We start from the raw sequence: 22,081 nt of genomic DNA, 5'->3' as shown, positions 1-22,081 counted from the left end.
TCTTATAACCATAAAGAAATTTTTGTGATAAAATACATCATAAAAAACAAAAAAAGTAAAGCTAACACACATTCAATAGACATAATTTGTAATATTGTTTAAAAGAAAATTCTACTAGATCGGGGTACTCAACAGGCGGACCGCGGTCCGGATCCGGATCCGGACCCAGATACAATACAATTTGGACCGAAAACAAAATCAACATTATAATTTAGTCATGATTCAAGCGAGTTTTCATTGGTGCGTGATTTCACACGTATATTGTTTCCTACTACGTGGTTTCTATCTTCTGTGTCCAAACCAAAGATCCAATCAGGAGCTGTAATAGTAATCACCATGACAACTCACTCAACGTTGGCAGCAACCTCTGTGGGTCACACAGGTTGTGTGTCATTCGTAACAACGCAGGCAAAAAAATATATAAATTTAGTTATTTAAAAAAATAACGCAGGCTAATCGATTTGCTAACGGTAGCCTAACTGTTTCTTCAAACAAAACCCAGCAAAAAGCGAAAAGTTGACAGAAAATCGCACATTTCAGACAGAATGGACTGACCAGTCCATACTGACAAGTATGCATTTGTGTTGCCGGTGGGGAGCACATAACCGATGTGTTTAATCTGCAATGAGACGGTTGCCCTTGTCAAAAGTGGTAGAGCTAACGTGAAACGTCACTATGACACAAAGCATAGACACTTTGAACAAAATTACCCCCAGAACTCAGAGGTAAGGGCCAGAAAAATAAACCATCACTGTTCCGGACCCTGGACTGAATGGAAATTTGGTGAGTGGACCTTTTGAGTTTCTAATTGAGTACCCCTGTGCTAGATGATGTAAAATGGGTCTGTAAACCTCTCCCCACCCTGCCTCTGATTGGCTGTGAGGTTTAGGCATTAGGAGTGACGATTGGTTCCAGAGCCAATTGTAAAGTTGGGAAGCACGGGTAAAATGCTGTGTTTGCCATGGCAACAACCCGTCACAACCCCACCCAATCTCATCGGATCTGCACGAATCACGTAGGTTACCCATTTTGGTTTAAAAAAGGTGAGTCTCACCTAAAGGTGAGGAGTTTGCATGCCTGTAATAAATCCCAAATTTCAGTGGATAACAATTAATATATTTATGTATTATTATGCAAAATATTGAATGAATGAAAAAACTAAGGATGTCCCTTTTTTCACAAACTACCAGCATCAAATGATAAAACTATTATACAGGAGTCAGGTGGCTGAGCGGTTAGGGAATCGGGCTAGTAATCTGAAGGTCGCCAGTTCGATTCCCAGCTGAGCCAAATGACGTTGTGTCCTTGGGCAAGGCACTTCACCCTACTTGCCTCTGGGAATGTCCCTGTACTTACTGTAAGTCGCTCTGGATAAGAGCGTCTGCTAAATAACTAAATGTAATTGTACATTTGTTATTATTTATTATTATTATTTTTAGGGATGCTAAGATTAAATCTAGGGGTGCTTGAGCAGCCCTAAAAAGGCTCTAAAATCGCCAGTGGTGCATAATAATTAATTAAAACTACATCACATGATCAGACCAGCATTTTTTGGGACCAATTCTGTCCCAGTAACTCGAGAGCACTTAAGACGGCAATACAGCAAAGTAGAACGATTTGTCATTTTATTCACAATAATTTTCCATTATGATTTTTTTTAAATAATTACAATTCAACAGACCTGATCCACAAAACATATACCTTTGTCCAACAGAGATTGTGTTAAAGATTTTCCTGAGGACGGATTAAGCTGAGCTACCTAGCGAGGGTACTATGCAAGGCTAGAAAAAACTTATTGTGGGTGGCTTCAAGTGGATGCTTTTTAATAGGTTTTTCACTTTCCATCACTCCACTTCCTTAAAATGTCCTCAGCAGCATTTAAAGTAGAGTCCTCCTGTTGGAGAGAGGCATGTCAGAGGGAGGGGTACAGAGAGAGATTTTTAAATTATATTTTAAATACTTAGTATTATCAAATGTTCACCTTGACAAAGCAAAACCTGATGTAATTTTGAAAATCTTCACGATGCTCCGGGCTAAAGAAAGCTGAAACAGGAATTGTCGCCAAACCCTACAAAATGTAAACAACACACACACACATTATATACTGTACATATTTTCTGTATATGGGAATTACATTTATCTTAACATCATCATCTTGATCAGACTGAATCCAAGCTTTAGCATCTGCTGTCCTTTACCTTCTCTTTGATCAGCCACTTCACAAATCTGTAGTCATGAGGCTCATTTTGAGTGTTTGGGTCATTCAAGTCAACCTCTACACAAAAACAGCGATAAAGCCTTAATCGGATCATTTGTATTAGAAAATAACCTTCTTGGAAAGTGATGAGTAGATTTTCGGAAAAGATACTCACTGATCGAGGAGATGTCTGCAATCATGAAATACCCTCCCTCTGGAAGGATGGGCTGCAGCCCCACGCTCTCCAGACACGTGGCCAGCTTCCTGCGCTTGTGGTGCAACCTATCTGGCAGCTGCTGAAAGTAGCTTTCGGGGGTCCCAAACTGCTCATACTCCCTCTGGAAACCCTGTGCTACTGCCTCCTGGAGAGATTGAGTGTCTGAAAGTCAGTAAATCTTGGAGATTAATTATTCCCATCCCATATTTTGTGCTGAATAATGTTGATTCAATTAATAATATATTTTTAAATTGCATTTAAAGCATTTTTCATGCTTTATTGGACAGTTTCTTACAAGTGACAGTAATGGCACAGAGAGAGAAAGGCTAACTTCTGAAGGGAGTTGTATTGCTTTTTCTTGTAGGATGCCCTCGCACAACTCCCTGCCCCGCACACACATACACAGCCACACACACAAGTGAGAAAGTTTGTTGGATATTTCTATGCTACAGTAGATTTAACAATGTTATTTTTGCAGTATCATGATTTTTGTTCACCATACATTAATTAGCAACCTAATGTAATTGGGACTATTTAGGGATGGGACGTATGGCACTGATGCATCGATGCTTGTGTCGCAAAACCAATACGCACAATTTCGAAAAAGTGTTTTGGAGCTTGTATCAAATTACGAAACCACGTGATAGATGACGTTCAATGCTTCAAACGTCACAAACTGGTTCGAAGTTTTGCCGCTCTTCTGAACCAGAGCCATAGAAGGAACGAAGCCACCGCTTCTTCTTAAAGACAAATCTCACATTGTCAGAGAAGCAGCACCAGGCATCGCTCGAGTTTCTTCCATCAGTCATTATTATTTAGCCAAATCCGTATTGTAATAATTATAAATCCGTGCACTTGTGTTGTGTTATTTTATTGAAATGAAACGTAACATGGTAGGACTAGGTAGGTCTATACAGTGCCCAGAAAACAAATGTTGATTTGTCAACATTCTCAACAGTAATAATAATTTATAAAAATAAAGTCCCCCCAGTTCACAATAGACCTACATATCACAAATGTTAAGAAAAAATCAGTGTTATCTAGTTTAATTGATATAACGACCATATCGTATAAAGTCCGTCCACCCGCATCGACAAGTAACAGCTGTTTCGGTGGTGTAGTTGGTTAAAGCGTTGTGCGACAACCTATTGTTAATGCGAGTCTGGAAACCCGAGTTCGCGCCCTAGTGCAGGGACCCTCGTACGATGTTCTTTAACTTTTACTGTGAGAAAATGACATAATTCTAAAGGCCTACAGATGTATCACAACATTTTAATGTGTGAGCACTAATATCAGATCAAAATGAACACATTTAGCCTTAATTAAAATATTATATAACATAGGGTAGTCTACTGTCGGAGACAACCACTACGCCTCATTCAGCCAGTTTAAACGGCTGCTAGATGACGCTGTTCATTTTCAATGCGCCGATAGTTCGGCTCTTTGGGCCGGCACAATCCGGAAGAAACCACCAAAGCTTCACAAGGCATCGTTCGCCCATCCCTAGGATTATTAGTTTTATTAGTTATAGTTACACTGTACCTAAGAAATTGGAGATGTTATTGTTGCACTGTAGTGTTCTTGTTTGTTCAGTAGTCTGTGCCTAGTAGCTGAGATGTGGTTACTTTGCGATGTAGACAGTAAATACAGACTGTTCCTTGACTATCTGCATTTCATATATTCACTTCTTGTACATCACTTTTGATAATCGTGGCTGCTAAATTAATTAAACTAGTGCATAGTGCCAGTGATGCAGTCAGTGATTAAGATGACAGTGAAACACACAAATACAGATTACTTGAACTATATTTCTCAGATCACAACTGAAATTACTTGTTCAACCTCCACACCATCTATTCTAGTCAAATTGCCAATGCTGTGGTAGCCTACATTCATGCAACTGATTATGTAGCCTTCATCTGTCTGCTGTTTCCTACATAATAAATTGCTTATTTTATGATGATAAAAATGTACTATTTTGGTTTTCCGTTAATTGTCTTACCACCAATGGTTGAGCCAGTTGTCATAATTGTAGGCCTAATTCACCATACAGCGCTAGCATGTACATTTGCAATGTGCAGGCAGTTGACATCAGTAAACACATTAATTAATATAACAAACCTCAGATACACAGACTGACACACACAGAGATTCCTGGCATTATTTGAGAGATGTAAAATGTAACAACATGATTCTAAAAACATGTCATATCAGTCCTATGACATACACATCAGTGTTATAATGTTATAAAACATGCATGATAACTAATAATAAGTCATTTAACCTGAGCAGCGGTGGCACAGTGGTACACAGAGTTCTGATGGACGGTCTTCAGGTGTTTCAAGATGTGGTCAGAACCAATGGCCCAGCCCACCTGAAACACAAGTCAATTATTACATACAATAGCAATCTGATATACTACATTACCCCTTTAATCAACCCTGTCATAGAAACGTTGGTCCTATGTGTAATGAATGTGTTTTAAGAGAAATGTACAATTGGTTAAAAAACTTGATTCAATGAATGTTGATTTAACACCATTTGGAAGAGATGCCATTAGCAGTTTATGACACCTATCTAGGAGACATGAAGTCTAGAGACGGGAAGTCTGGGTGACCTGAGAGTTCTTGTCACCTGGGGGGGAAGAGACAGTTGGTCTGAAGACAATGTGCGTTCAACTGTATTGTTCTTGTGATCTGAGGGAGTAGGTTTAGATAGATCAATTGATCAAGCTGCTCTGACCCTTCTGTTTCATGGGTGGTGTTAATTAAATACTTGAAGTTTGAAGATGACCACACAAAGGACAGTTGACCATTTGACTGGTCAACTCCTGTGGCTTTATTATCTACTGGTTTGGGTAGAAATGCTACTGCAAAGAACTGTGGGACAATTGCAGTGTTTCCCACACAGACTAATTTGTGGCGGTGCGCCACAGAATCAACACCGGCCGCCACCTATTGCGTTTCATTATTCTTTTAAAATTGTTGTTTACGCTATTGAAATCACGCAGCGTATTTGTTGAGCTGCATTTCCTATATATATATATATATATATATATATATATACATATACACAAAGGCTTTTTAGAACAGAAAGGCGACTTAAAAAAAAATCTAACACCCAGTGGTGTGTGTTTTTTTTGCCTCTTTCGAATTCAAATTACTAGACAAAAAATTATATCCTGAGAAAAGTGGATTATATATATATATATATATATATATATATAACCTGCTCTCCCTCTGTCTCTCGCGTCTCTCTCACATACAGTCACAACGTCATCACACGTTAGCAACGACACATAGATACGCCGTTCTACAGACAGCGATATCAGAGAATGTCTAATAAATAGAACTCCCACTCTCGGGAAACTTCCGGGTTCTGAACTGGTTGCAGTTCCACTCAAGTTCCATATGAGGGCGCTAACGGTCGAGTGCAGAATGAATGGTGGTCTATGGAGCTATACCCCTCAAAATCCACTTTTCTCAGGATAAAATTTTTTGCCTAGTAATTTGAATTCTGAAATCGAAAGGGGACGCAAAAAAAACACACCACTGGGTGTTAGATTTTTTTAAAAGTCGCCTTTCTGTTCTAAAAAGCCTTTGAAAATGGCATTGACGTCATACACATCGTACGACCAGAGCTACTGCTTGACGGCAAGCTCTGGTTACTTCCACTTTACTCTCGAGGCATCGACAACACAGCTGACAGGTTAGGCTCTCCCTGTCAATACAAATGCTAGAAAGAGTTTTGGCTTGCTAATGTTGTTGCTAATGCTGCTAATGCTCTGACATTCTGGTTCTGCTTCGGATGCCATCAAGCGGGATCTCTGGTCGTAGTCAGTCCTTCACTAACCAATCAACATTCTTTAGCAGAATGCTAGTGTGTTATGGGCAACAACGACTTACCCCGTAAAAAATCGAAAGGACATAAGTACTCGTTCATTCAACTTTTGACCTGTAATCCATGTTGAACATGCAAAAACTTTAATCAAATCTGAGATTTATCAACGACAATCAGGCGAAAGAGACACATTTAGCCGTTTAGTATGGAAGCAAATCGTGACCAAAATTCAAATGAAAATGCATTTCCAGAAATGCATTTTCATTTTAAGAATGTGGCTGCATTATTTGACTCATAAATCAAATTAGTATTCAATCATCCTATTTGCATTTTCATTTTCTTCTTTAAGACTGCTCATTCTTTCCCTTAATTAAAATGAAAACGAAAAAGACATTTGAAATTTAATTTTCAAAATATGCCCCAGCAAATAGATACCAAAATTCAATTTGAAATGTAAAATTTGAAAATGAAAATGCATTTCCAGAAATGCATTTTCATTTTAAGAACGTGGCTGCAAAATCGTGACCACAATTCAAATTCAAATGCATTTCCAGAAATGCATTTTCATTTTCAAGAACGTGGCTGCAAAATCGTGACCACAATTCAAATTCAAATGCATTTCCAGAAATGCATTTTCATTTTACGAACGTGGCTGCAAAATCGTGACCACAATTCAAATTCAAATGTATTTCCAGAAATGCATTTTCATTTTAAGAATGTGGCTGCATTATTTGACTCATAAATCAAATTAGTACTGATTAGTACTGAGCGGACATTGCATTTTCATTTTCATGTTCTGCCCGCAAAGAACTGCCCCTAATTCGAAAACGAAAATGCATTCTGAGCGGCGCAGTTGAGTGACGTCAGTAGCCGCTCTTCTTCAGCTCCCTGCTGACCGAGCTACCCATCTTGTTCGGTAGGGGGCGGTGTGCACATACGCATTGCATTACATGGCAAATGTGCCGGGAAATTGATTGAATTGCCGGGTCTTTAGAGGACGCATCACAGATCATGGCGCTCCCTCAAATTGTGCAGACACTGATAGAATTAGCTGAGCTGGTAGAAACTAATAATATATCTGAGTCTGATGCCCGTGACCGAGTAGAACAAGTCACAGAGAGCTTGGCTGCATACTCTGCCGTCACAGACGTACACATTAATGAGGTTGCCATAGTAAACCTCTCTTCAGTCCTGGAACGGCTGGATGCTGTGGAGCCTCAAATGGGACGGGGACGACCAACCATCCACATCCCGTTCGAGTCCATCGAAAACTATTTATTAAATGGTTTAAAAATAAAGGACATAGCGGAGCTGTTGTCGGCCACCAGACCATCCGTCGGAGGATGCAAAGCAACGGATTTATGGAGCTAGAAAGCTGACAAAAGTATCTGAATTTGAATATGAAGATCTGAAATTTTTGTGTGTCGAATTTCATAAAACTGAAATATATTGCTATTGAATATATAATATCTGAATTATTTGTATGCCAAATTTAATACAACTGAATTATTTTGATCCAAAAATAAAACATTCTAAAATTCAGATTGCAGGAATTCAGATTCTTGAAATTCAGATTGCGGAAATTCAAATTCAGATTGCGGAAATTCAGATTTTGTCTGAACCAGGCCAAAGGTGAAACAGCTTGCTTTCACAGGAAAAAGTAGACCATTTAATAAATAGTTCTCGATGGACTCGAACGGGATGTGGATGGTTGGTCGTCCCCGTCCCATTTGAGGCTCCACAGCATCCAGCCGTTCCAGGACTGAAGAGAGGTTTACTATGGCAACCTCATTAATGTGTACGTCTGTGACGGCAGAGTATGCAGCCAAGCTCTCTGTGACTTGTTCTACTCGGTCACCAGCATCAGAATCAGATATATTATTAGTTTCTACCAGCTCAGCTAATTCTATCAGTGTCTGCACAATTTGAGGGAGCGCCATGATCTGTGATGCGTCCTCTAAAGACCCGGCAATTCAATCAATTTCCCGGCACATTTGCCATGTAATGCAATGCGTATGTGCACACCGCCCCCTACCGAACAAGATGGGTAGCTCGGTCAGCAGGGAGCTGAAGAAGAGCGGCTCCTGACGTCACTCAACTGCGCCGCTCAGAATGCATTTTCGTTTTCGAATTATGGGCAGTTCTTTGCGGGCAGAACATGAAAATGAAAATGCAATGTCCGCTCAGTACTAATCAGTACTAATTTGATTTATGAGTCAAATAATGCAGCCACATTCTTAAAATGAAAATGCATTTCTGGAAATACATTTGAATTTGAATTGTGGTCACGATTTTGCAGCCACGTTCTTAAAATGAAAATGCATTTCTGGAAATGCATTTGAATTTAAATTATGGTCACGATTTTGCAGCCACGTTCTTGAAAATGAAAATGCATTTCTGGAAATGCATTTGAATTTGAATTGTGGTCACGATTTTGCAGCCACGTTCTTAAAATTAAAATGCTTTTCTGGAAATGCATTTTCATTTTCAAATTTTACATTTCAAATTGAATTTTGGTATCTATTTGCTGGGGCATATTTTGAAAATTAAATTTCAAATGTCTTTTTCGTTTTCATTTTAATTAAGGGAAAGAATGAGCAGTCTTAAAGAAGAAAATGAAAATGCAAATAGGATGATTGAATACTAATTTGATTTATGAGTCAAATAATGCAGCCACATTCTTAAAATGAAAATGCATTTCTGGAAATGCATTTTCATTTGAATTTTGGTCACGATTTGCTTCCATAGTTTAGCTCCATAGACTCCCATTCATTTTGCACTCGACCGCGATCACTAGTGATGGGAAGTTCGGTTCTTTTTACTGATTCGGTTCTTTGAATCTCGTTCAGTAAAATGAACGAATCTTTTTTCGAGTCATTTGTTTATTTCAGGGGGGGGGGGGGGGGGAGCACCAGCAAATACTATTTCAAAATAAATTCCTGCATTAAAATAATGTATCATGAGTTTGTATGATTTGGTCATGTATTATCACACTAGCATTTAATTATCACGTCAAACAATTACACTGCACTAAACTGTAAGTGTAAATGTAAAGTGAAAATAACAAAACCAGTCAGTATGATGACTTGAGCGAATATCATTCATTCACGTCTTACTAAAACAGCGGCCACGCGAAAGGGAATAAGGAAACTGTTTCCTCTACAAAAAAATACAATGCGGGTCACGTGAAAAAAGGATCCAAAGACTCGTAGAAAGACCGAGTCGGGGAAGGAACTAATCATTTGTTTCTTCTAGCTACAGAGCCTATGCAGGTCACGTGAAAAATGATCCAAAGACTCGTAGAAAGACCGAGTCGGGAAAGGAACGAATCGTTCGTTTCCTCTTGCTACAGCCTATACAGGTCACGTGAAAAATGATCCAAAGACTCGTAGAAAGACCGAGTCGGGAAAGGAACGAATCGTTCATTTCCTCTAGCTACAGAGCCTATGCAGGTCACGTGAAAAATGATCCAAAGACTCGTAGAAAGACCGAGTCGGGAAATGAACGAATCACTCGTTGAGAGGACTCGTTACTCCCGAGTCCTTATAAGGATTCGTTCAAAATGAACGAATCGTTCACGAACGACACATCACTAGCGATCACTCCCGGTGGAACTCTGGTGAAACTGCAACAAAATTCGGTACAATGGGGCTTAATAGGGAGTGGGCAGGCTCTCCTTAAACAGGCTCTGGCGATATCAGCGAGCCCTCAGCATTAGTGCCATAGGTAAAAGTCTAGGAAAGTTGAGGTTACTTTTCGCTAGGTACCTATGAACATGTCTTAATCTGCTAGACAAGTGGGTTCCTCTCTGTTCTTTTGGTGAGCAATCTCACGTGCCCTACTAACCGGCGCCATGGAGCCGACCAGCAAAATAGTTATTTAGCACTAGCGTTGCTACCTGCATATACTGGCAGCTCCGTTTTTCTCCTTGATTCAGACCTAGCGCCGGTAAATTGTAGAGCTAGCTAACTACGACACTTCTTTAGTAGTGCAGTAACTACAAGTATGAATCTCGTTCAAGTCTTTTATTTGTCAGGTGCACAGAACAACACAAGGTTAGACTGGGCACTGAAATTCTTAAGACAAGACAACGCAAGCACCTGGCAAAACTTAACATACAAGAACACGGAACATAATTTACATCTATGATGAGCTTAAATGAGTGAAACTTCCTAAATATACAGATAGCAATAAATAATCGACTATACTAACCCTAATACTAAAACTTCCTAAATTACAGATAACAATAAATAGTACACTATACTAACCCTAAATGCACATGAAACCTGTTTCAACCCTATAGCCTATTCTAACCTAAGTGGAGTACAGTACAATTTGTCGATTTATTCGCAGAAAATCACAAAAAAAATCAAGCAAGGTGAAGTTAGTTTTATATTTGACATTTGTCTCCAGTGGCGGTTCTACACGGGGGCCTGCAGGGGCCAGTGCCCCTCTAAAAAAAATCCTGGCCACCCCTGTGGCCTCCCTGAGCTGACTGAATAAAAAAACGGTTACACGGTTTTCTTCTTCTAGTAGTCATCATGAACTGAGGAAGGGACATTGCAGCCTTTTTTGCCCCAGTAAATAAAAAAGTTAGAGAAACATATCAAGGTATTGAGAGAGCTGAAGAGCTGGAAGAGGGAGAGCCAGACCCGTTTATATGATTTTAATGTAAAGCAAAATTAAAGTATTTAAAGGGGCAATTGAAACCCCAAGACATCTCATACTGACGCCAAAGGGTAACCTGTGCGTCCGCATCCGATGCCTATGGCCGTGACAAAGCGTCGGTATTTGACGAGTTGGGAATGAGAACAGATTTTTATATGGCTCTGGGATCACTATATGAAAGTGGCGATTGTAAACTACTGCCCATCTGCTTGTTTAAGGTCCAGGGTGGCTCATTATTAACACACACGGCTTAGCATATCATTCGACAAATCGAGTAATTCCTACTAGTAATTCGACTAATTTGACTACTAGTAAGTCAGGCGCCCTACTACTTGATTCAAAGGTTTATTTTAATTTTTTTCTGCGAATAAAACGACAGATTCATGCTGTATCGGGTGAACTACTACACCCCACAATTTCCCCTAAAATATTTTTAGGCTTCAACCAGTGATGCTCAAGCAGAAAGAGGTGGACTAATATCAGAGCCATAGAAAAAGAGAGTTGCGACACTTCCATAGACTCCCATTGTTATCGAGGAATGCGGAAGTTAAGCGTGTCTCATGCAACCTATAGTTCCAAACATTGTATTTTCCACCGTTGAACCCCATTCATTTTCAGTGTCTACGAAGTAAGTTAGCTGGTAAATTGATGAAAATCATGCATTTTTTCATATTTCAACCACCACATATCAATTGTTATGAGTAGTATTTCATATGGCCAATTTAAGATAAACATTTTCGTAAGATTATAGCTTGTTAGATTCTAAATGCAGTTAGAGCTGTTAGAGCCATATATGGCTTATGGGGTCCGAAGCAAGTGAGCTGGTAAATTGATGAAAATCCTGCATTTTTTCATATTTCAACCACCACATATCAATTGTTATTAGTAGTATTTCATATAGCCAGCTGTAAAGAAAATGTATTGTAAGATTATGGCTTGTTAGATTATAGCTTGTTAGATTCTAAATGCAGTTTGCGCTAGACTATAGTAGAGCTATGCAACACTTTTACTGTAGCTAGCTAAAGAGCATGTGTATCAACCAAAAGTTTGTTGGTTTATAGTCTGTCAAATTAGTTCTAATTATTGGTGTTCTTTGGCATACACAGTTTACAGAATCTGCTATTATTAGCCTATAGTACATCTGATTATAGCTAGCAACAATGAATTGCAGATTAAAGCCTTGGGTCCCCCATCGTCCAGCAACGCTCGGCAGGAATTTCAGGTCCACTCAATAGCTAGCTAGTTAGTTAGCTCAACTAGATGCATCTACTACTGCGGTCTAAGTTTTGTGAAAAGCAGACATTAAGATCACCTGCTCACTACAAACAAAAGGAGTGGAAGAACACTGGACATATTGTACAATAAAATGTTTTATTGAATTGCAGTTGGTTGCCTTGTATATTCTGTTCAATTTTTTTCTATTGAACAGTTGCCGGTGATCATGGTTAGATTCAACTTGCATCAAGTACAAACGTGTTGTTAATGTGGTAAATTGTAAGTGGGCTGATGAAGAAAAAAAAAGTTGAACAAATCCCATTTACTTCAACAGTCGAAGGTTAAACGTTAAGTGGAACAATATAGGCTAGCATAGCCATTTCCAGCTCTGCTTCACAATATTGCGTTATGCATTATAAGTTAATGTTATACATACATGTTAATAAAGTAGCATACATACATGATACAACACACCAGTAACCAATTGATATTGTGTTAATATACCGAAAATATCCGTGAATCGAGATGGTGCTGCTGTCGGTCCAGCCGAAAACCATTCAAACACGTTGACAGCAGTGGGTTTTCATTTAACTACAGCGAGCTACCGGAACAACGTGACAAAAAAGCTCTAGCTTTTTTCCTGCGTTTCACTGGCAGTGAGTGTTCACAATGTTGTAGTTCACTCCATTGTTCACCAAAAACGTCAGCGAGGATTGCCTAATGTAGATAAGAGTCAGCTGAAGATAGCCAGAATATCGGATTTCTTCAACTGAGCCTGTTTCATTCGTAATTTGCCTGAGAAAGCGACTTCCGTTGGCCAGCTCCATTGAAAACCATTCAAAAAAGTTGACAGCAGTGGGGCTTTTTGGAACTACAGCGAGCTACATGAACCACGTGATCACGTGTCGGCGAGATCAAAGCGTGTCGCAACTCTCTTTTTCTATGGCTCTTGACTAATATGTAGAAACAGGCAGGTAAGAAAGCAGGTCTCAGGACAAGGGAACTAATTGCTATTCTTCTGTTTCTGGCAGATAGGACTTGAATGGGGTGTGAATTATGTGTAGGGTGTTAAATGTGTGTATTTTGCGCGTGTGATTAATTTTTGATTAATATTACTTAATATAATACAGTTCTGTGTAACGAATTATTAATGAAGGAATTCCCCCGTTCTGACATCAGAGTTTGCTACATTGATTGATTGACCATATAGAATGCCATTTGTTCTAGAGTTTATATAAGATAGTGTTTATGGATGTTCGCTACCACTCTAACAAACGATTTTTGTGTCCTCCGTTATGACTGGTCACAAGTACTTTGTTTAATCTAATGTAATTGTACAAGCTAAATAAATTGTATTGAAACCGCCATTCTTGACTATTCAAATCTACACAGTGCCGCTACAATTTTCTTTCACAACCCCTACAATTTCACCTACAGTGCATCAAACTTAGATTAACTAATTACCTTCCATCCAGTTGCACTGAAGCTCTTTCCAGCACTCCCAATAGTGACAGTCCTCTCCCACATTCCTGGGAGACTGGCTTTGAAAAAAATAAACAAATACAACCTGAGAGTTACATCAGTCTGAGATCAAACAGATGCAGTGTCACCTGTAACAGCTGTCAGTTTAAAATATGAAAGCTTTTTACAAGAATCTTGATGTTATCAGTGATATCTGACCTATCTTGACGTGCTCAGCTCCATCGTAGGTTAGCCACTCATACACCTCGTCACTGATACACACCACATCATGTTTTATACAGAGGTCAGCTATCACCTGAAGTTCCTCTCTCTTATACACCTGTAGGTAGCAACAACAGTGAGACGTTTTCCTCAAGACGGAGGTCAGAGGCCTGTTCCATAAAGCGAGTTTACCGAATAAGCCAGACTTATGTCAGTTAGTCTGACTCATTTCTAGTTCATTCGGTTCCATAAAGCTAGCTCAACGTAGGTCGAACTCGGTTACTATGGCAACTTAGGCTGCAAAACTAGTCTGGTCCGGGGCAGGCAAACTGTCAGGCTTAGCGTGACTTGGTGCTTAACCAGACCTTCCTGTAACACTGACCCAACGGGAAAACGATGATTTACCACGGATATTCTCATTTTCATGTTCAGCATTGATAGAAAATCAACTTAGTCTACAATATTTAGCCTAATGCATTAAACGATGATGAACAATGATGTGATTGCTACGTAACGTGGCGTGTAGGCTTTGTTTGTGATTTTAAATGTTTAGGCATCAGGCTCAATCTAAATTATCCGATTATAATTATCATAGCTATATAGTTGTTAACAGTAGTCTACAATTGCAAAACAAACCTAAATCCATAGGCTACATCCTCCATTTTCCCCGACTCAACCATGTTACAAAGTTAGAATACTGGGTTATGTATTAAATAATAGTAGGCTATTTATTTAAAACAATGTCAAAAAAGTAAATTTAACTTGTGTTTAGAGGGTGTCTGTTTTTTAATCAACAAAGTAGCCTAAAGGTCTAAAAAAGGACTTTGACCTACGTAGCCTATCGTTCACGTCAATCATGCCGTGTCGTTTCATTTTGATGAAGCGGTGGATGAGGGAGCTGTCATAGTACACGTCTTAAAGGGAACGTTCTTTCTGGAAGAAGTCACAAGGCCGTGTGCATTGCTTTTGCTGTGGTGGGTTGTATGATTCATGTTTTACCTCTCGGGCTGCTTAAGAATAGGGTGCACGCGCAATTAGCTTGACTACTTAAATCTGACTTGAATTAGTAGGACTGCGTGATCTGAAATTGGCCTTTATGGAACCGCTTTAGCCCCGCTTGACATGTTAAGCTAATTCAAGTCTGGTTTGGGACTTTTAAGTCCAATTTATTTCAGCGGCCTTTATGGAACAGGCCCCTGGTTTCCTTTGTCATTTCCCACACTGAGCTATAATATGTGAAGACAAATAGCATAAAACAAATATAACCAGACCCTCACACAGCCTATAACATTCTTATCTCACTTTTCCTAGAGGGTTGTTTGGAGTGTTGATGACAATGGCTTTGGTATGCTGAGAGAATTTACTAGCCAGTTCCTCAGTAGATAGGACCCAGTCTTCACTAGACAGAAGCTTTCCTTCAGCTCTCTAGGAGAAAACAAACATTGTCATACTTCTAAATTTTTCATTTCACAAATTACAAGTTTGGTTACAATCTAGCAAATTCATGGAGAACTTTATGATTGCCATCTGATCAATTTGACAACTCACTGGCCTTAGCGGAACATAGACAGCCTTTCCCCCTGCCATCATAACCATGGGTTGGTAGCAGTCAAAGAACGGTTCGATGATGATGACCTGAAACCACGAGAAGAAAGACTACATTTTTGCCGTAGTTGAATATGAATCAACTGGCTGGAATAAGTGTTGTTTTCTGTACCTCGTCTCCCTCGTCAACAAGAGCCTGGAAAGTGCAGAAGAGAGCTTGGTACGCCCCTACAGTGACTAGAATGTCCTCCATGGCATCCACCTGCCTCCCCACTATCATACCAAAGAACTTGGCCAGAATTTTTACCAAGGGGGGGTGGCCCTGTAAGAGAGGCACACGGTGTAAATCTTTTTAATTCTTTAATTCATTCTTTAAGTGTACTTCTTCGTCAGTCACTTGCACATGCAGGCAGACACTTATCTTACAAAAGCTCGGGTGTATTGATGCATGGAACATCCTCCAGTCAATGCTTTGCAGAACGCCTCCTGGAGGTAGTTTGGAGGGGAGAAGTCTGGGAAACCCTGTCCTAAATTAACTGCTTTGTAGTCGGCAGCGAGTTGGGTAAACTCTACCCTGTGAATGAACAGTAAATGGATCATTACAGAGGTTATTGGTACAGTCACAGAACACCATATATAAAACATGGATTTAGAAATGTTATGCAAACCATATATTTTTGTCAACACCCTCGATTCTGCGAGCATTGAGACGGCGTGACATTTTTAACTGAAATAAAAAGCAAGGTAAAGAGCTTTAACATAATGCAAATGTCAAACAATTACGATTAGTTGTTTGTCGTTTTTGAGGATATTGCCTCATACTTGGCGTATAACACCAATCCCTACCGTACCTCAAATTTCGCAACGTTTTCTGTTTTACAATTTACAGCCAGACTCGCTATTCTTCTTAGCATACCAGTCCGGGACAGATCACCTTGAAATAAAAGTCAATCTTTATATGGCTGAAACGTCGAATGGACGTATGCATGTAGCCTGCTACTTAACTGTGAGTTACTCACTTTGCAGACCGTTCGTTCGTCGCCGCTACCGGTTATAGGCCGTTGAACGGCTAATCCTACGGATTTAGCCAAGCATAAATTATAAAAAGTCAAGTTACATGTCGCTCTATTTGACACTAAGTAAACAACACCGTCCCTCTCAATGCGTTTCAACTGCGATCCTTTAGCTGTGAGGTCACATGATCACTAATTTCTTGCTCTGATCGCCCTTGTTTTGTTTTCACTTCCTGCAGAGGCGGGATATGCGATCCAGGACTCCCTAACAGTGCGTTCACACTGCAGCGACGCGAATCACTTGCCATCGCTTGCCTTCCCACAGTTCACCACGCTCGGGGGCGTTTCAAACAGATAAATGTAGAATGTAGTTCTCTAAAGTCACTGTTGTAGTTGTCATGGCCAAGTGTGCAGACTTAGGTTTACGTAGTTACAACATCGATCAAAATACAACTTGTATACAACATTCAAAACTGTTTAATAGACATACACGTTGACATGTGTAAAAAACGTTTTAATATATTCCTCAGTCTCTGCTAATTTGTCGATACTATAGGGAGTTCCAGCCGGGCTAGCTATCTAGTTACCACAGAACGAAGTTACGTAATGTCACTAGACTGAATTAGAAAGTACAAGCACCAACAACTTCGGCAACCTTGCGCCATGCATTGTTTTTTTTTAATGAACATCTCTGTACAAATACAGCTATGTATCGTACTGGACTGGGTAAGCAGCCACACAAACGATTAGTTTCTCCTTCACCTTGAAACCTAGAAAGCTAGAAATGTTTGCCATGGTTGCTACGTTAGGAGAAACAAGAAAACACTCCGATTGGCCATCGCTAGCGAAAATCGCTCCTCATTTGCATAAAGTTGAGAAAATCTCAACTCTGTCGCGTCGCTACCCACAATGCAGCACGCAAGCGATTCGCCTGGCTTCATAGAAAATTAATGGAAAACATGTTGTCGCTCGCATCGCGTCGCTGCAGTGTGAACGCGATTTTCGCTAGCAATGGCCAATCGGAGTGTTTTCTTGTTTCTCGTAACGTAACAACCAGAGCCATAGAAAATGTTGTTCATTTTTCTATATAATTCATTTTCTATGGCTCTGGTAACAACCATGGCAAACATTTCTAGCTTTCTAGGTTTCAAGGTGGAGGAGAAACTAATCGTTTGTGTGGCTGCTTACCCAGTCCTGTAAGATACATACTAGCTGTATTTGTACAGAGATATTAATTAAAAAAAAACAATGCATGGCGCAAGGTTTGCCGAAGTTGTGGGTGCTTGTACTTTCAAATTCAGTTTAGTCAAATTACGTAACTTCGTTCTGTGGTAACTAGTTAGCTAGCCCGGCTGGAACTCCCTATCGTATCGACAGATTAGCAGAGACTGAGGAATATAGTAAAACGTTTTTTACACATGTCAACGTGTATGTCTATTAAACAGTTTTGTATGTTGTATACAAGTTGTATTTGATAGATGTTGCAACTACGTAAACCCAAGTCTGCACACTTGGCCATGACAACTACAATAGTGACTTTAGAGAACTACATTCTACATGTATCTGTTTGAAACGCCCCCGCAGTGTTGCCAACTCTTCAGTGAGGAAAGTCGCTATTGGCTGTTCTAAAAGTCGCTAGATGACGTCATCGCCTAATTTGCATACCCGGAAGTAAAAATCCCATTCATTTTCTCCATAGCCATAGCGGATTATTATCATGGACCTATTCTAAGAGATTATTAGCCCTAATTTCATCACCATCTAAGGGAGACTTATATGACTTGATACAAGGTACTGTACATGACACAAGTTTGCATGGTATCAACCTCGTTTTAAGAAAAACATAGTTTATTGGCGATCTCTGGAAGAAGAACTACACTACCCATGATCCTTGAGCGTCACACCGACGTCTCTGATTGGTGGAGCACGGCGTCGTGACGTCGTCACTGAAACGTTTCCCGCTCGCGCGAAAAGTGAGCAAGAGAACAATGAGGTAAGAACCTTAGAAGAAACGCCATGGACATGGACTGTGCACGACAGGTAAGAACAGCTCAAATATGTTTAGAAATACAAATTATTAATTCCAACCCTCCTCCTTTATCCGGGCTTGGGACCGGCAAAAGTGACCAAAAAGGAACACTTTGGCAGAGTTACTTAGGTTTTTTTAAAATTTTATTTTGTATATATATATTTTTTAATTAAGTTTGTTTTTTAACTTTATGGTCCGCGTAGGAGCCTACAACAGGTAACATTTAAACATGAACACTTTTAAACATAACATGTGTTGTGTACAATATACATTAACAATTTAAATTGCCCACTCTGGCAGTTAGGCCTATTCAAGTTTTTATTTTTTTTTAAGTTTTTTGTTTTTAATATGTTTTTTTTCTTCTTTAGCTTTGTTTTAACCTTATGGTCCACTTAGGAGCCTAAAACAAGTCACAGTTATATATGAACATTTTTAACTAACACTTTTTTTGTGATGATGTTAACTAGTCTTGCTCTAATTGCAGGTGTGGAGGGAGGTCTGAAGCCAAAAACACAGACAGGCTGTGCTAGCTCACAGAACCAGTGACTCTTCATCGTCACTCAGGCTCTCCACTGCAGGTTCAGCTGAAGGAGCTGCCTTGAATGAATAAGCAGGTGAGGTTCCAAACAGTTTCAGAATGTGATCAGGCAGCTGGTGCTCAAAGCAAGCCTCACCTGACAGCTTTAATCCATATCTAATGTATAGGATGGAGTTCAGGGTTTGCAAGGACATCCTGTTCCTGAGTTTGGTCTTCACCACACTCATCTGGCTGAACACTCTCTCAACTTCAGCATTTGAGTGTGGCAAAGACAACACAGCCACAGCAGCCATGGCGAGTTCCTGGAATGGATTGAGACCAGCTGCGTCCCTGAACCTCCAAATCTCACTCCAGAAGCTCAGCGTGTTCTTTTTCTCAGTCCAGACACTGAGGTGGATGGTACGCCATTGCTGGACAATCTTGTCTATTGCTTCAGGTGAGAAGCCAAGGAGCTTTGCAAATGTGACCATTTCTGCTGGGCTCTTATTGTGCTTCAGAGTTTCCTGTACATTGAAAACTGACATGTGTTTCAATGTCTCCATGTTCTCAGGCAGTCTCATCCTCAGCTCATTGGTGAGGGAGATAGTGAAGGCGACACACCGTTTTCTGACATTCTGCTCATCGTCAGGCGCAAGGTGGAGCTCAGCTGCCTTTGAATCAAAAAGGAAACCGAGGTATGGAACAGGACTTATGTATCCATCGAGAGGCCCTTTCAAGACATCCACCTTTGCCAGTGGATTCAGGACCCTGCTGCTCACAGACTTAATGAGGCTCACCAAGCTGTCAAGTAGCTTGAGAGGATCGACCTGCTCTCCCTCAAACGCTTTCATGGCCAACTGTACCTCTCCCAGCACTGACTTCAGAAAGGTCAAGTATAGCACATTGGAGTATAACACCTCAGCCATGTAGCAGTGCTCACTCGACTTGGTGACCTCAAAATGCAGCTTGAGCTCCTCCCATTGGTCCAAAATGCGTGAGACTGCGGGCTCAATAGAGAGCCAACGTGTGGCACACACCTTTGTGATCTGTAATGGTTTCTCCCCACAGTTAATGGTCTCATAAATGGCCTTGTATGCCTCCCTGCGTTTGGAAGACACTGAAAACCATTTATATGTCTCCCTTACAAGGTACTCCACACTGCGTGGGATCGTCTCATTCGATGCATGGGTGACAGCAAGCTGCAGGGAGTGACACGCACAACGGATGAGGACCAGATCTTTAAGGCCATACTCATGTTTGAGCACTGCATGGACCCCATTATTTATCCCTGTCATTACAGAGGCATTGTCAGTCCCTATCCCAAGGAGCTTCTCTTTAACAAGAGAGCACTTTTCTAAAAAAGCCACCACAGCACGGGCAATAGAATGTGCATCTCCTCCCTCCAGCTCAACAAGCCCCAGAAATGTAGATACCACTGTCCCTTTAGTTTCACTAAAGTATCTGATGACAACACCCAGGTACTTAGACACACTGATGTCTGTGGCCTCATCGAGGAGGAGGCTAAAATGCTGCTCACCCACATCTGCCACCAACTTTTTCAAGAAGTAAGGTGCTAGGACACCATTGATCATTTCAGTGCACTTAGTCCTGTGCATTCTGAAATGCGAAGCAGCAGCGGAGTCAGAAAAGGCTGACCTACATGCTTCCCCAATGTGGTCACATGCTAGGAGGGAGCAGTGTTCAGCAATGGCTAATGCTATGGTAGCCTCAGCCTTTTTGGAGCTATCAATTTTGCCTACCATAAATGGCAGCGTTGTTTGTGCTGCTAAGTTATAAGGCTTTGCCTTTTGAATGTGTTTTAGGGTTGTACTGTGTTTCTTCACATCACTGATTTTAGCATAGAAATCCACTTTGCAGTAATGGCAGTATGCTCGTCCAATATCTCCAATAAATGGCTTTAACCATCCCTTAAAAGCTGTGTTTGCCTCCCACTCCTTTCTGTATTTCTGCTGGTAAAGTTTAGACATGGTAAAGAAAGTTTGTGTCACAGAGGCACACACATACAGTGGACGAGGTGAGGTGAGTGAGTGACTGAGCCTGAGGCAGTGTGAGTCAAACTATATATAACACAGTGATTTATTTAGTGCAGTGATTTTATTATTTTATTTAGACAAAGAAAATATACATTATCCCGCCCTGACTGTACGTCAGGGGGCGGGATCAGTCAGCGGCAGCTTGCTGGCCGGGACGCGGATTCATTTGCAGCTTGGATGCTGAGCCGTGAACGTCTCCTGTTAGCTCCTGCTAACCTGCTAACAGGAGACAGCTGGGAGGGACTTCTGCGCGAGGAATGAGGCCGCCTGTAAGTGCTTGGAAACGGGGAAGGGAGGGGCCGCGCAGGCACCCGCTGCTCGTTGCGAAGAGTCATAGCGATACGTGTTTTCACCTCAAAAAGTCAAAAGTCACCAATAACTCCAGAAAAGAAGCTACATTTGTCGCTTGTCGCTTTTTTGAAAAAAAGTCGCCAAAGGGGTCTGAAAAGTCGCTAAATCTAGCGACAAAATCGCTAAGTTGGCAACGCTGAGCGATGGCAAGCGATTCGCGTCGCTGCAGTGTGAACGCACTGTTACCCCTTCCCCCTATAGACCAATTATCACCCTACGTCACACAACTGTCAAGCAGTCTCAACTGCGCATGTGGGTTTCAAAAGACGAACTTCTCCCCGTTCTGTTACTCTTGAAGTGTCGTTCAGGTCATCATATATCTCTGGCCACTGGATTGCAGGGCTTGATATTAACTTTTTGAGGCTCTTGGCCTTTGGACAAATACATTTACGTTCACTTGTCTATGCACAAACGTCACTTGACCCGATACCCTTAAATAGCCTGTCCAAGTGATTGGGCAAAACTAGCCTGGCTACCGGAGGTCGCTTTCTCCGGCAAATGACGAATGAAACAGACAGGTTAAAGAAATCCGAGATTCTGGCTATCTTCACCAGACTCGTATCTACATTAGGCAGTCCTCCCTGACGTTTCTGGTGTAGAATGGAGTGAAATACAACATTGTGCACACTGCCAGTGAGCGAGTCTGACTGAGGCTAACGTCAAAACAGTGTAACTGGGATGTAGTCTCACTCAGATTGCCAGTTTAAACAAATCAGAAAAATAATCGGACCAGCTGACTAAAAGCAGAATTC

General features: G+C 40.7%; 2 protein-coding genes across 4 annotated transcripts; one reads left to right on the top strand and one right to left on the bottom strand.

Annotated features, from left to right (window-relative positions):
- Window positions 1–1,608: 1,608 nt before the first annotated feature.
- On the bottom strand, window positions 1,609–16,646 carry kyat1 (kynurenine aminotransferase 1). Of its 3 annotated transcripts, XM_047045614.1 has the most exons (14): window positions 16,385–16,646; window positions 16,217–16,299; window positions 16,034–16,092; window positions 15,792–15,939; window positions 15,538–15,687; window positions 15,369–15,455; window positions 15,123–15,245; window positions 13,818–13,938; window positions 13,602–13,678; window positions 4,699–4,788; window positions 2,373–2,559; window positions 2,199–2,275; window positions 1,982–2,068; window positions 1,609–1,894 (listed from the first exon to the last, which is right to left on the bottom strand). In XM_047045614.1, the coding sequence occupies exons 2-14, from the start codon at window positions 16,277–16,279 to the stop codon at window positions 1,835–1,837; spliced, it is 1,329 nt and encodes a 442-aa protein (XP_046901570.1). In that variant the 5' UTR covers window positions 16,280–16,299; window positions 16,385–16,646; the 3' UTR covers window positions 1,609–1,834. The 3 variants fall into 3 exon arrangements, with proteins under 3 accessions (XP_046901570.1, XP_046901571.1, XP_046901572.1); XM_047045615.1 differs by lacking the exon at window positions 16,217–16,299; XM_047045616.1 differs by lacking the exons at window positions 1,609–1,894; window positions 1,982–2,068 and having other exon boundaries at window positions 2,261–2,298.
- A 1,319-nt stretch (window positions 16,647–17,965) lies between these two features.
- LOC124484245 lies at window positions 17,966–20,859 on the top strand. Its single transcript, XM_047045093.1, has 5 exons — window positions 17,966–18,418; window positions 18,892–19,021; window positions 19,113–19,381; window positions 19,496–19,812; window positions 20,073–20,859. The coding sequence occupies exons 3-5, from the start codon at window positions 19,114–19,116 to the stop codon at window positions 20,280–20,282; spliced, it is 795 nt and encodes a 264-aa protein (XP_046901049.1). The 5' UTR covers window positions 17,966–18,418; window positions 18,892–19,021; window position 19,113; the 3' UTR covers window positions 20,283–20,859.
- The last annotated feature ends 1,222 nt before the right edge of the window (window positions 20,860–22,081 follow it).

This window comes from Hypomesus transpacificus, chromosome 22 (genome assembly GCF_021917145.1).
Source record: "Hypomesus transpacificus isolate Combined female chromosome 22, fHypTra1, whole genome shotgun sequence".
Taxonomy (NCBI): Eukaryota; Metazoa; Chordata; class Actinopteri; order Osmeriformes; family Osmeridae; genus Hypomesus; species Hypomesus transpacificus.
This window is presented reverse-complemented; position numbering and strand designations above follow the sequence as displayed.

Bases quoted from the DNA above. Each gene is read 5' to 3' on its own strand.
- kyat1 (XM_047045614.1), bottom strand. From the start codon at position 16,279: ATGCTAAGAAGAATAGCGAGTCTGGCTGTAAATTGTAAAACAGAAAAC. The intron at 15,688-15,791 runs GTAAGATAAGTG...CCTCTCTTACAG, and splicing joins ATCAATACACCCGAGCTTTT to GGCCACCCCCCCTTGGTAAA. The intron at 1,895-1,981 runs GTGAACATTTGA...TCTCTCCAACAG, and splicing joins TCAGGTTTTGCTTTGTCAAG to GAGGACTCTACTTTAAATGC.
- LOC124484245 (XM_047045093.1), top strand. From the start codon at position 19,114: ATGGAGTTCAGGGTTTGCAAGGACATCCTGTTCCTGAGTTTGGTCTTC. The intron at 19,382-19,495 runs GTGAGAAGCCAA...CCATGTTCTCAG, and splicing joins AATCTTGTCTATTGCTTCAG to GCAGTCTCATCCTCAGCTCA. The intron at 19,813-20,072 runs GTCAAGTATAGC...CTCCCTTACAAG, and splicing joins CCAGCACTGACTTCAGAAAG to GTACTCCACACTGCGTGGGA.